General features: G+C 39.4%; 1 protein-coding gene across 1 annotated transcript; it reads left to right on the top strand.

Annotated features, from left to right (window-relative positions):
- Window positions 1-673: 673 nt before the first annotated feature.
- LOC145776767 (NXPE family member 3-like) lies at window positions 674-6116 on the top strand. Its single transcript, XM_082587994.1, has 2 exons — window positions 674-1287; window positions 3252-6116. The coding sequence occupies exons 1-2, from the start codon at window positions 674-676 to the stop codon at window positions 4228-4230; spliced, it is 1593 nt and encodes a 530-aa protein (XP_082444120.1). The 3' UTR covers window positions 4231-6116.
- The last annotated feature ends 5217 nt before the right edge of the window (window positions 6117-11333 follow it).

The following is an 11333-nucleotide window of genomic DNA, read 5'->3' as shown; positions in this document are numbered from 1 at the left end:
AGTCGATACACTGGACAATGATTTATAATGTGCAGTGCTGTTTGAGGTTCGCATTACTTATTGGCTGCTCGCTACCCCAAGTAAACACTTTGTAAACACAAAGTAACTCAACCATTCATCTTTGTAAAGGATTGATAATGTAGATTTACCTATTGGATGCTTCTAGTGATAGAGCTTCATGGCTTCTATTCAATAAAAAGACGTCCAGGCCTACTTTTAAATTGCTATGAAATAAAAATTTTTATTAGACATGTGCTTCTTGACAATTATTTTTATTTTAACTGAGCATGGACTCGGGCATAGACTTAACAAAGTATGTGTAGCTTAGCTTACTGAGAAGTTAGTAGGGCCTACTAAGGTGATTTTCTTTCTTTGATTTTCAACAATGCTGACCTATTTCACTTTGTGACTTATCAAGTCCACTTTGCACTGTTAGAATTTAGAATCTTTCTTTTTTAAGTGAAACAAGATGCTTAAACATTTTTTTCTCGAAAATATAAAGTTGAAATTTCTATCAGGAAAACCACATCAACGTCACCGAATCTTGATCATCATTTCTGCTTTGGCTTTCCTTTACGTGATCAACCATGTAAGACGTGATTTGGTTCCATCTCTGCATTTCCATAAATTCGGAAACTGGCCAAATTTATCCACTGAAAAAATCAACACAAGTATGATTCCAAAAGAAGCATTAGATCCTAATTCTCAGTATTTTAGTATGATTTACAAAAACACTTATGGTTTGCCTGTAAGCAAAAACGCAACAAAGCCTTTTTCGTTTGCTTCATTTGTTAAAGGTTTGCCGAATTGGTTGAAGTATTTTCCTGCTTTAGCAGACGGTTTTGAAAAGTACAGGCAACAAAACCAAAGAAGAGCACCAGATAAATTCACTTCTGCAACTTCTGAAATTTACTTTGAAAATGAAGCAACATATTACGTTGGAGACGTTTTCAAGGCTCGTATTCAAGCCAAAGATGCATCAAATCGCAACAAAACGTTTGGAGGAGATTATATCCGAGCATCTTTAAAAAACATCAATCAAAGTAAACTAATGGATGGAATTCCATGCGCTGTTGTTGACCATTTAGATGGAACATACACAATAGAAGCAATGCTGCCCGTCGTAGGCATTTTCAGGTTGGAGGTGCTGCTTGTTCTTTCTGTTGAAGGAGTTTTTCGTCTCGATGAATGGACTGCTGGACGTATTCATCAAGGTTTTGTATTTAAAGCGATTTTGTCATCACAAGAAACCGTTGAATGCAACACTGACTTGGCGCTTTACAGTAGGTAAGTTTATAGCCTACTATCATTGTTCAAATTTATTGGTTTCAGATGACAGGAAGCAGCAAAGTGACATGTAGTCTTTGCGTCAGCTGTTCCCTTATTTGGCTTGCCATTAAGTGTCTTTGCCAAGACACAGCCACGTGCCTGCAGCGGTGTCGAACCCACGTCCTTTGGAACGTCGCGCAGACGTTGTCACCACTCGGCTATCCAGCCGACTTAGGCCTATAACGAATATTGGCTTGATGAACATAATAACGAAGATAAAACAAAGATTGGATTGATGTTTTGTAGCCACTTTGTTTGCACCGACAAAAAACAAACGATCATTGACACTTGTGATCGTGTAAGAGCGTAGATTTTTCTCTCAAGATCGCCTGCTCCACACCGCTCTAGAGCAGTGGTTCTCAACCGCCGGTCCGCGGACCGGTGCCGGTCCGTGTAATTTTTTTGCAGGTCCGCAGAAGATCTTACTTTCTGCAAAGCTTATTTTAATGTGAAATCATTATCATATTGTAAAATTGTGATCGCACTTTGAAACATGCACAGCTGTAAAACTGACATATCTCCACGTAAAATTGTTTGATAATAAAGTTGAACTTTTTGATAACCTAATTCTGTGCTGTTGATAATGTTTTTGTGACAAATTGCGTGTAGTTTTCAAAAAATTTTGAAACACAGAAACACATAACCAAATAGGAAATTTTGTTCTTGATTTTGAAAAATTTCAAAGTCGTTGGAGACGAAAACTGAAATTAGAAAAATTTTAATTTCCGGGATAAAGTCAGGCCTGCAATAGAAATTTGCCAGAACCGGAGTTAGAGAAAGCAAAGATCTCGTTTTTCAAAGACTATGCGGAATATAGCGCTTCGGAATGGAATGAAGACAAGCCGATTTGCTGTGGAAAATGCTGGTGAAATGGAGTGGTGAAAAAAGTAAAAAGAGGTGCTGAGCATTGTGAGTCAACACTTGAAAGAGTTGGCTAACATTTTTGACGATCATTTTGCGTAACATGAAGATCCTCGACATGGAAACTTTTGGATAAACAATCCATGCATCGATGATGTCAACACATGCGACCTTAATCTTCATGAAAAAGAAAGTCTGATTGAATTACAATATGTTGTGCTTTTACTTTGCAGTCCAGATTCGAAAAACATCATTGTCACACTTCGGGTTATCTCTTGCAAACGAATTCGTGCCTAACTTTCAAAACAATCGATTTGATTGTAGGCTAATTGTTTCAACTAGCTATTTAGAAACGACAATTCTTTTTCATCTCTAGCTGTAATTAAAACAACGCAAAGAAATCGCTTGGATGCCGAAACAGAGCTAGGTGTTTTAGAAACTTCTTTGATATCTCGTTTTCCTCACATAGGCTACTGGCAGCGTAACAATAGCAAATTTCCCACTGACATTGATTTTGTATGCAAATAAATTGACATTTTTCTGGTTGAGTTGATTTGATTGCCGTTTATTCCAATTTTTGTTCTGAATACAAATCATATGCTAAATCCTTGCATTATGGTGCGCAATGACAACTTTGGTTAACAACTTTGATTAACAAAACGTTACAAATATTCATTTTATTCACTACGATTTTTGGTTGCCGGTCCGCGACATTTTTTTTAAATTTTGCCGGTCCCCCACTGTTAAAAGGTTGAAAACCACTGCTCTAGAGCATACGACTGTGTTTTCCGTAAAACACTTATAAGCCTGAAGCTGGACACGAAGATTTTCTTCCTTGCTTTCCCATCCACTTGATATAAATATTCAACCACCGGGCGTAACCTGGACACAATAACAAAGTACATAATTTGCCATTGGAGTATACTCGTCTTTTAGAAATCAGCTTCTAATCCACTCTACTTTTTATGCATCACTTTTCTCTGTAGTAGGCCTAATAAATTTAATTCCATTGAAACCTAATTTTGTGATATCCAGGAGTACTTTTAATTTGTTTTTTACAGATTCATAAACAAGAAGCCTTGTGATTACAGCAACCCTCGTAATGGAGAACCATGGTTCTGCGGACGCCCTTTATCTGGAATTTGTTTTCCGATTACTTTCATGAAAATGGTTGATCCAAAGTATCCTTATCCTTTTGACGTCCATTTAGAACTAGCTCGAATATTTCATCAGTACAGAAATATTAAAGGAAATGGAGCACATATCACAATCAGACCATCAACCTTGCATCAATCTGAAATTGAAAATCAAGGCAAGCTTGTTAAAAGCAGAATTGCAACACCTGCGTCTGGTTATTTCAAGAATGGTCGATGGGTGTCGCTAGAGCGCAACTACAACTTCAATTCCATTCAAGATTGTGTCAGTTGTTTTGCTAACAAAGTCGTCTACATGTTCGGTGACTCAACAATGAGACAGTTTTTGGAAGTCATTCAATCGCCTTTTAATCTTAGCATAACGATTTCTAATCAAACCACATTTTGGCTCAGACCTCAAATGGGACGAAACATAAAGAATAACATCACAGTGTATCTTAGAGGACATGGCCCACCTGTCAACAATCCGGGTACGGCCGATACAAGACCTTACATAAGCGATTCTGTTGAAGGCATTCCTGTAGGAGGCAAAGATGTTGTCGTAATAATAAACTTGGGCTTACACTCTCTTGAGTTCAACGTTAACTTTTACCTCCACCGTCTTCGAGGAATCAAAGCAGCCATAATTGAACATTTGAAAAAGTTTTCCAACACCACAATAATCATAAAAGGAATGAATGTTACCAATGTACCCAACCTTCCGTTTGAATGGTTAATATACAGATATAATGTTTTATTACGCAAAACGTTTAAAGATTTGCAAGGAGTAGTTTTTGTTAATTTGTGGGACATGACAAATTTGTTTCCTCTAACTGTAGATTATCATCCACCAAAAGCCATGTTGAAAGAACAAGCTTTTTTGATTTTCAGTCATTTTTGCAAATGAAAGTGTTGAGTTGATTTGCAATTAGACCCGGTTAGTATTGATATAGTTGACTAAGCCTTTCTGTGTTCTTCTGTAACTGTATTTGTTAGATGTTGTCCATGACTCAGAACTTTTCTTATAGGCCTAAATCGTTTACGAGTAATGGGTAGTACCAAATTTAAGTCATAAGTAGAGTAGACAACCGGAAACAGGCATTGCCGTCAGCTGCAGCGTGGGTCAGGTGTACGTCGGAAGGCGTACACCGATGCAAAGCGCTCAAGTCCGCTTTTCCGCAATGCAGGATAAAGATATGAAAAACAAACACGCAAACAAACATCACACAGAGAAATATTCTTAAGCAGTGCAAATAAGTTGAGAATTAAAATTGTAAAGCAAATATAAATACTTAACTTTACCTGACACGATTAAATCAGGGGCGGATGTACCCAATAGTTTTAGGAGAGGGGCGATTTTAATAAAACACAATGATGTGTAAGTCTGCATTAAGCTAACCCGACCTTGCAAGAACACCGTAAATACAGTTGTTTTTGTTTGTTTTAGGGGAGCAATCGCCCCTCCCCTGGATCCACCACTGGTTTAGTGGTGCCCGGTCAGTTGGTCGACAGACATTTGGTCGACAGGACAATTGGTCGACAAGACAATTGGTCGACAGGACGTTAGGTCGACAGAAAGATTCATTTTAGGGTTAGGGTTAGTTTACTAACCTTAACCCTAACCTAACCCTAATTCTAACCCTAACCTTAACCCTAAAATGAATCGTTTTCTCGACCTAACGTCCTGTCGACCAATTGTCTTGTCGACCAATTGTCCTGTCGACCAATTGTCTGTCGACCAATCGACCGTACACCGTCTGAACTAATAGACAACAAAATTGATTTTCTGGGTCTTTGGTTCAGAAAAAACATCTTTATGATGTATTGTGACGTAGCCTATCAGCCGGCAGTAGTTTATGCGCTTTTTGTTTTTGGGTATGTATTAATTACAAAAGATTGCTTTTTGCAGTAACGCCATCAACCTCAAACTGCATCTAAAATGCTGTTACTTTTTCTTTAAATATTCTGATCAACAGCGAAAGTTTAACAGATATCTGATTGGGTGATTTTTGACGCTGTTTTATAATAGATATTATTTTGTCTAGAGCAGTCCTTTTTAACTCGTGGGATGGTACGCTTTTTTGCGTATGAACAACATTATACTGCAAAGAAAAGCGCCTGCAAACGTGGTACGGATGAGGCGCATGAGAATTTTGCATGGTTTTTATTTTAACAATGTGAAATGAGCTAACCAAGGTATTTTAAGTGATGGCCGTGTGTCTTTGATGGCCTCATGCCAATTCAGTCTTTTCATGTGACTGATTCCGCTAGTCGGAATATTGTAATTTTATCTATTCCATTACTGACGCATGACCACACATCGCCTGTAAAGTTGCCTGTTTTTCGGTTTTCTCGCGGAATTGAGCTAGTTTTAATTTAGAGTTGCGAGAAAAATTGAGCAGTTGCGGTTTTCGGGCAAGTTTTACTTTGTGGTTGCGTTTTTTTTGGTTTGTTTTAAAAGTGTGTTACTTGTTCTAGTTTTCAGCGCATTAGAAAAGAGCGTGTGAATGTTTTGCAACAAGTTTGTGAGTATAGTCTAATACTCTACGTGGCTAATGATGTTTTGAATACTTTATTCAAGCAAAAAGATTGCCTACTGATTGATTGATTGAATCTTCACCGAGATTGACAGAGTGAAGTTTCCGATTGTTGAAGTCTTGTTGCCGGGGAATTATTCCATCCATTAAATGCCGCTGAATGGAGAGCAGTCCTTAACGTGCGTTGCTCAAGCGCACACCCCGAGAGTCGAACCAGCGCCGCTTGATCTTGAAGCTTCTTCGTTCCAGAAGTCACGCGCTAACCAACTGAGCTACTGGTGCCTAAGAGCGTTCGAAATAAGTTTTTCTTGGTAGAAACAATAAAAAACAAATTTTATTCAAGATTTGTTTTGGTTTGCCAAGATATCTTATCTTGTTGGTTTAAATCAGGGGTCACCAAACTACGGCCCGCGGGCCGGAACCAGCCCGCAAACTGATTTCATCTGGCCGGCCACGTGCTGCGGAAATAGCAGCTGCACAACAACTGTTAAGGAAAAAAGTTACCAAACTTTTTGTATAAGACTGACGTTGCTGTTTATCATTAGGCCACCACAAATGGAGACAGCCTAGGCCAAATTTTGAAAGATGTAATATTTTTTCAAGAGCACGATGCCCTGTAGTGTATCTCAGCAGGAAATAACTTTTCCAGCAACCTGTCGATTTTCATCACAACTTTGCTATTTCACTGCTGACTTTGTTATTTATTGTGCTCAATTCAAGTCAATGGAGATTCTAAATAGTTGTTATCTTTTCGCAATTTGCTTCCGGCCCGCAATTGTTAATCTCGCAGCAATTCGGCCCTCAGAGAAAAAAGTTTGGTGACCCCTGGTTTAAACTGCTATCCTCGGGATGAGAAAGCTTCTGAAAGGTTATTCCTGATAGTTTTGCATACTTCTAGGGTGTTTAAATTACTGACGCAGGCCAGGTTATCGAGATAAGCAGAGTGAAGTTTCCGATTATTGAAATGTGGTTGTCTCTGAATTTCATCCACTAGGCGCCGCTAAATAGAGGTCAGTCTTCAAAATGTGTTGCTCAAGTAGAAGGAACTTGAACATAAAAAGTTTTGTAAATCCTATGAATTATCGAAGTCGAAGAACAGCGTTTCAACCAATCAGAAGTTATAGTTAGAACAGAGAAAAAACGCAAACATTTCTGATTTAGTAAGTCGTCGTGTGAGCGTCTGAGGCCGAGGGTCTATCCTTTTACCTCCCCAGATTTACGATGTTCCCGGACTACACTGGAAGGCTACTAGAGAGCAGCCAGTCTTTGGTTCCATCATCCATGACACGCAGGCCTTCCACTCCGTTAGGTGGCTTGAAGATGGAGCAGTCATTGATGATGTGGTCTGCGGTCTGTATACAACACGACATAACAACAAAATGTTGAATTTGATTAATGTGAGCCTTGACTTTGTATTGTTTCAACAACTTTGTCAAAATTTGGGGTTATTGTGCTCAGTGCCAATCTCATGCCATCTTCAGGGTGAAGACAATTTCTCTCCTTTGTTTTGATGTGAGTAAGCGCAGAAAACCGACCAAACCAACCACCTATTAAGATCTCAAAACAAATATTCAGCGTATTTTGCATAGTTAAAAAACGCTTGTTAACAACAGCTTTCATTCTTATTCGGATGACTAGGAAGGTAAGCTTCAAAACTATGAAGCAGGACTCAGGAGATACGAAGACTCACAGCAATTACCTTATTCTCACGACACTAAAAGTTACAAAAAGTTTTACAGTGCAGCTGATACAGTCAGCTACAGAAGACAGTTAGCAAATGTTATGTAAAGCATATTTAAAAAATACTTTTTGGAAAGACAGTTGAAAGCTTACCAGGAAACTGTTTTTCTCAACAAAGCCTTTGGTGTAAAGCAACTGAATACATTATTACCCGAATTCATTCCATTGCTCAGTGCCAAGCAGGAATTAGATTCAGTACCACTTTTAAAAAGTCTTTGGTATGACTCGACAGGGTATCGAAACCATGCCTACCGATTCAGAGGAGGACGCACTAACCACTAAGCCGGTTATGAGCATTTAGTGAATATCCATGCCTGATGGTAATAGCGCAATGCAGATTATTATAACAAGTTTATTGTTGGTTTGTTTCTAAAGTTAACTGCTGCATTCTTGCAATGACCTACTGATGATATTAGCCTACTATGCCTGTTCATAAAGTTGTGCTGGAGAGAATTTTATATTGGAAATCGCGATACACAACAAGATAACTTGACATAATTTGGACTCGTCGTACATTTTACTTGAGTAGGCTATATAATAACAAGGTTTATTAACTTCACGAAGTAGATTTTAACGACCTGTTTTAGCCTGATGCTGCGAGTTTGCTGTGGTAATAGCGAATTGCACTAGTCATGGTAGCGAAAGACCATATGCAGTTATCTAGTCAGCCACCACCACTAGCTTTGGGAACGTAGTTCCCTATAAGTTTAGTCATGTGCTATAACGAATGGTGTTGGATTCGGTTGGTTGGTTTTGAATTCAGTGAGGTGTTCTTTTATGCGGCTCTTTTGTTTGGCTTGAGGCTGCTGGCTGTTGAGATAAATTTTTGCTTGAATAAATTTCTTGCTTGCATGATGTGATGTCAGAGGTCGCTTCGAATATATCAATTCCACATTTTTGTAGAGATGAGTTGAACTCATTAAAGATACCAAATATGTCAAAAACCGTATATCTAATGTTCCCCATAGCTTAGTTGGTTAAGCACACCTCTTTATGCACAATAAAATCGCAAGATCAAACTTCGCTGGTTCTACTCTTGGGGTGTGCACTTGAGCAGGGGACAACTTAAGCAGGTCAGTTTTCAGTAAGATCCCAATGAATGCTATGGCACCGCCAACCAATCAAAAGAGTTGATTATTGCTTTGAATTCGCTTGGTAGTTACAAAAGAAAAAAAATAGATGTCAGGGGTGGGAATCAAAATGTCAACTTCTCCAACCCTCTAAGGCTCTAAACCAGTGCTTCTTAACCCCTGGGTCGCGACCCAAAACTGGGTCGCCGTTTCATTTGGTTGGGTCGCTGTAAGATGTGGTAATAAAAGATAATGTTTCTTGAGCAAAGTCAAAACTGCCTACCACTACTTTAGTTTTTGTAATTTCCACTATTCAAACTACGCTGCAGGTTTCACTGGACGATTTTGCCACACGCGTTTTGGATAAAGTGTACACAACAGTAGGCTACACACTACACTAGGGAATTGTAACAATTAATTGCTTCAAAAACCACACCAAACATAAAGATCGTGTCCCAGGAAATAGCATCATTTACTGTTTGAATTAGTTACCGGAAGTTACGGAGTTAAGGCTTTGACGATGTCCAGCTTGTCATAGAAAGGGATTTGGGTTCATTGATACGAAAATTTGATTGTCCCTAAAATTGCAAAGAATTTGGAATGGATGCGCATTCCATTTGCTATTGATGTTGATACCCTGCCTGAAAACTACAAAAGCATTTTTAGGTTTCAAGAGGAGTTTATTGACATTCAGTGCGACAGTGTAGCCTACTGATGAAATGTTTTAAGAAAGACACCCTTGGTCAATTTTGGACAAAAGTCAAGAATGAAAAGACTGTTGTTGGCACGCACGCAGCAAAAGCTCTCCTGCCAGTTGTTACTGCCTGCCTGTGAGAGGGTTTTGAATCTTTATTCTCGGATTGAGAAAACCTTGATAAGTTATTCCAGGTAGTTTTGCTTACTTGTCGAGCAGATGTTTTTAACTGCCGGTGCGAGATTTGTTCCTGGGGGGTGCGGACTTCCGAATCGTTAGCGTTAGTTGTAAAGGATTGTCTTAAATAGGTACTGACACAACACTGCAACGGTGATTAGAGTATGTGGTGCTTTGGAAATGTGAAGGTACCCCTTTATTTTCATGCCTCCCAGGTCAGCTCTGGCCCAGAGCAGTAGTACTTGTTAGGGCGCAAGGTATGGGCTAAATACCAGGAGTAGACTTGGCTCTTGTAGGTGAAATGTATAAGCGTACTGCAATGTACACGTCATAACATACTCTAACCAAACCCCCAGCACTGGGTTAAAATGCTCCAGTGCTTCTGGGAAAGGTTCTTAAACCAGAAAATAAAACAAGGAAAGTCTGATATAAAACCTAAAACTCAGGGACCTCACTGTCCTCGTCTCAGTATGCTGAGCCAGGGCAGACGACCCTTATTGTGTTTAATGGGTGAGGCCAGGATTTCCCACACTATACTTCACTTTAAAACTCCATAGCGCAAGCTCAAGTTTGCTTCACGTCTTTTGCATCTTCTTAACTACAATGCTCCAAGAAGCTTTTAAAGATTTTTCTGATGAAGATGGTATCTACATACGCTGCGGTATTGATGGCTCGCTGTTGGACTTTCGGCGTCTTAGAGCACGTACAAATACACATCTAATCCATGAACTGCCGTTTGCTGATTACGCAGCCTTGCCTGCCCTCACAAAGGAAGCAGTGCAACGCTTAACTTCTTGTTTCGCAGAAGCTGCCAAAATGCTCGGGTTAGTGATTAGCCTAAAAAAGGCAAAAGTGCTACATCACGCTGCATCTGAGGAAGTAATCTTCCATCCTCAATCCTCATATCTTTATCGATCAATCGGAGCTCAATGTATAGTGCAGCAGTTTCTATACTTAGGATACACCATATGTTCAGTGCTAAGGTTGACAAGGAAATAGAGTGCAGACTGGCCAAAGCAAACTCTGCCTTCGGAAGGCTTCACAGACGAGTTTGAAACAATCATGACGTACAAAAAGAAACAAAAATCATGGTATATGTGGCAGCCGTTTTAACATCTCTCCTTTATGGATCAGAATGCTGGGTGCTACATCGCCAGCATGTGCGATTCCTGGAACGTTTTTACCAGCATTATCTAACATTTATTCTGAACATTCACTGGGGAAAACATGTCCCAGACACTGAAGTCCTTTAACAGGCATCTATCTCTAGCATTGAATCATCTCTATTAAAAAGACAACTACGTTGGGTCGGCCATGTTTCTAGGATGGACAGTCACAGACTCTCCAAGATCACTTTATTTGAAGAGCTCTCCACAAGCCACCGCGATGTTGGTGCCCCCAGGAATCACTTCAAAGACACCCTAAAAATTCACTAAAATTATGCAACTTAGACGCTCGACATTGGATTAACTTTGCAGAAGATAGAGATGCGTGCAGGCTCACTGTGCATGAGAGTGTGGCCGTCTCCAAGTATGAAGAAACGCGTATCACCAAACAAGAGGACAAGCGTCGCAATCAACCTACAACCATTTTCGGAGCGAATAACATACAAAATAAAATTTACAAAGTTATTATAGTCCTTTTATCCTGTATGCTGCAGTGCGGTTGAAGGCAAAAGAAAAAAGTAATACACTCATTCTTCTAATGGTTTACCAAGCTAATTGTGAGTGGTTATTTTCCACGTTGGATAACGTAAAACTTTCAACATTAAACATAAAGTCAAAGCAGTTGA

Source organism: Aplidium turbinatum, chromosome 9, assembly GCF_918807975.1.
Source record: "Aplidium turbinatum chromosome 9, kaAplTurb1.1, whole genome shotgun sequence".
In the NCBI taxonomy this organism is placed as follows: Eukaryota; Metazoa; Chordata; class Ascidiacea; order Aplousobranchia; family Polyclinidae; genus Aplidium; species Aplidium turbinatum.
The sequence above is the reverse complement of the archived record's forward strand: the minus strand, read 5'-3'. Positions and strand labels throughout refer to the sequence as shown.

What these genes read in the sequence shown, in the direction of transcription:
- LOC145776767 (XM_082587994.1), top strand. Translation starts at nt 674, where the DNA reads ATGATTCCAAAAGAAGCATTAGATCCTAATTCTCAGTATTTTAGTATG. An exon ending in GACTTGGCGCTTTACAGTAG is followed by an intron (nt 1,288 to 3,251) that starts GTAAGTTTATAG and finishes TGTTTTTTACAG; the next exon opens with ATTCATAAACAAGAAGCCTT.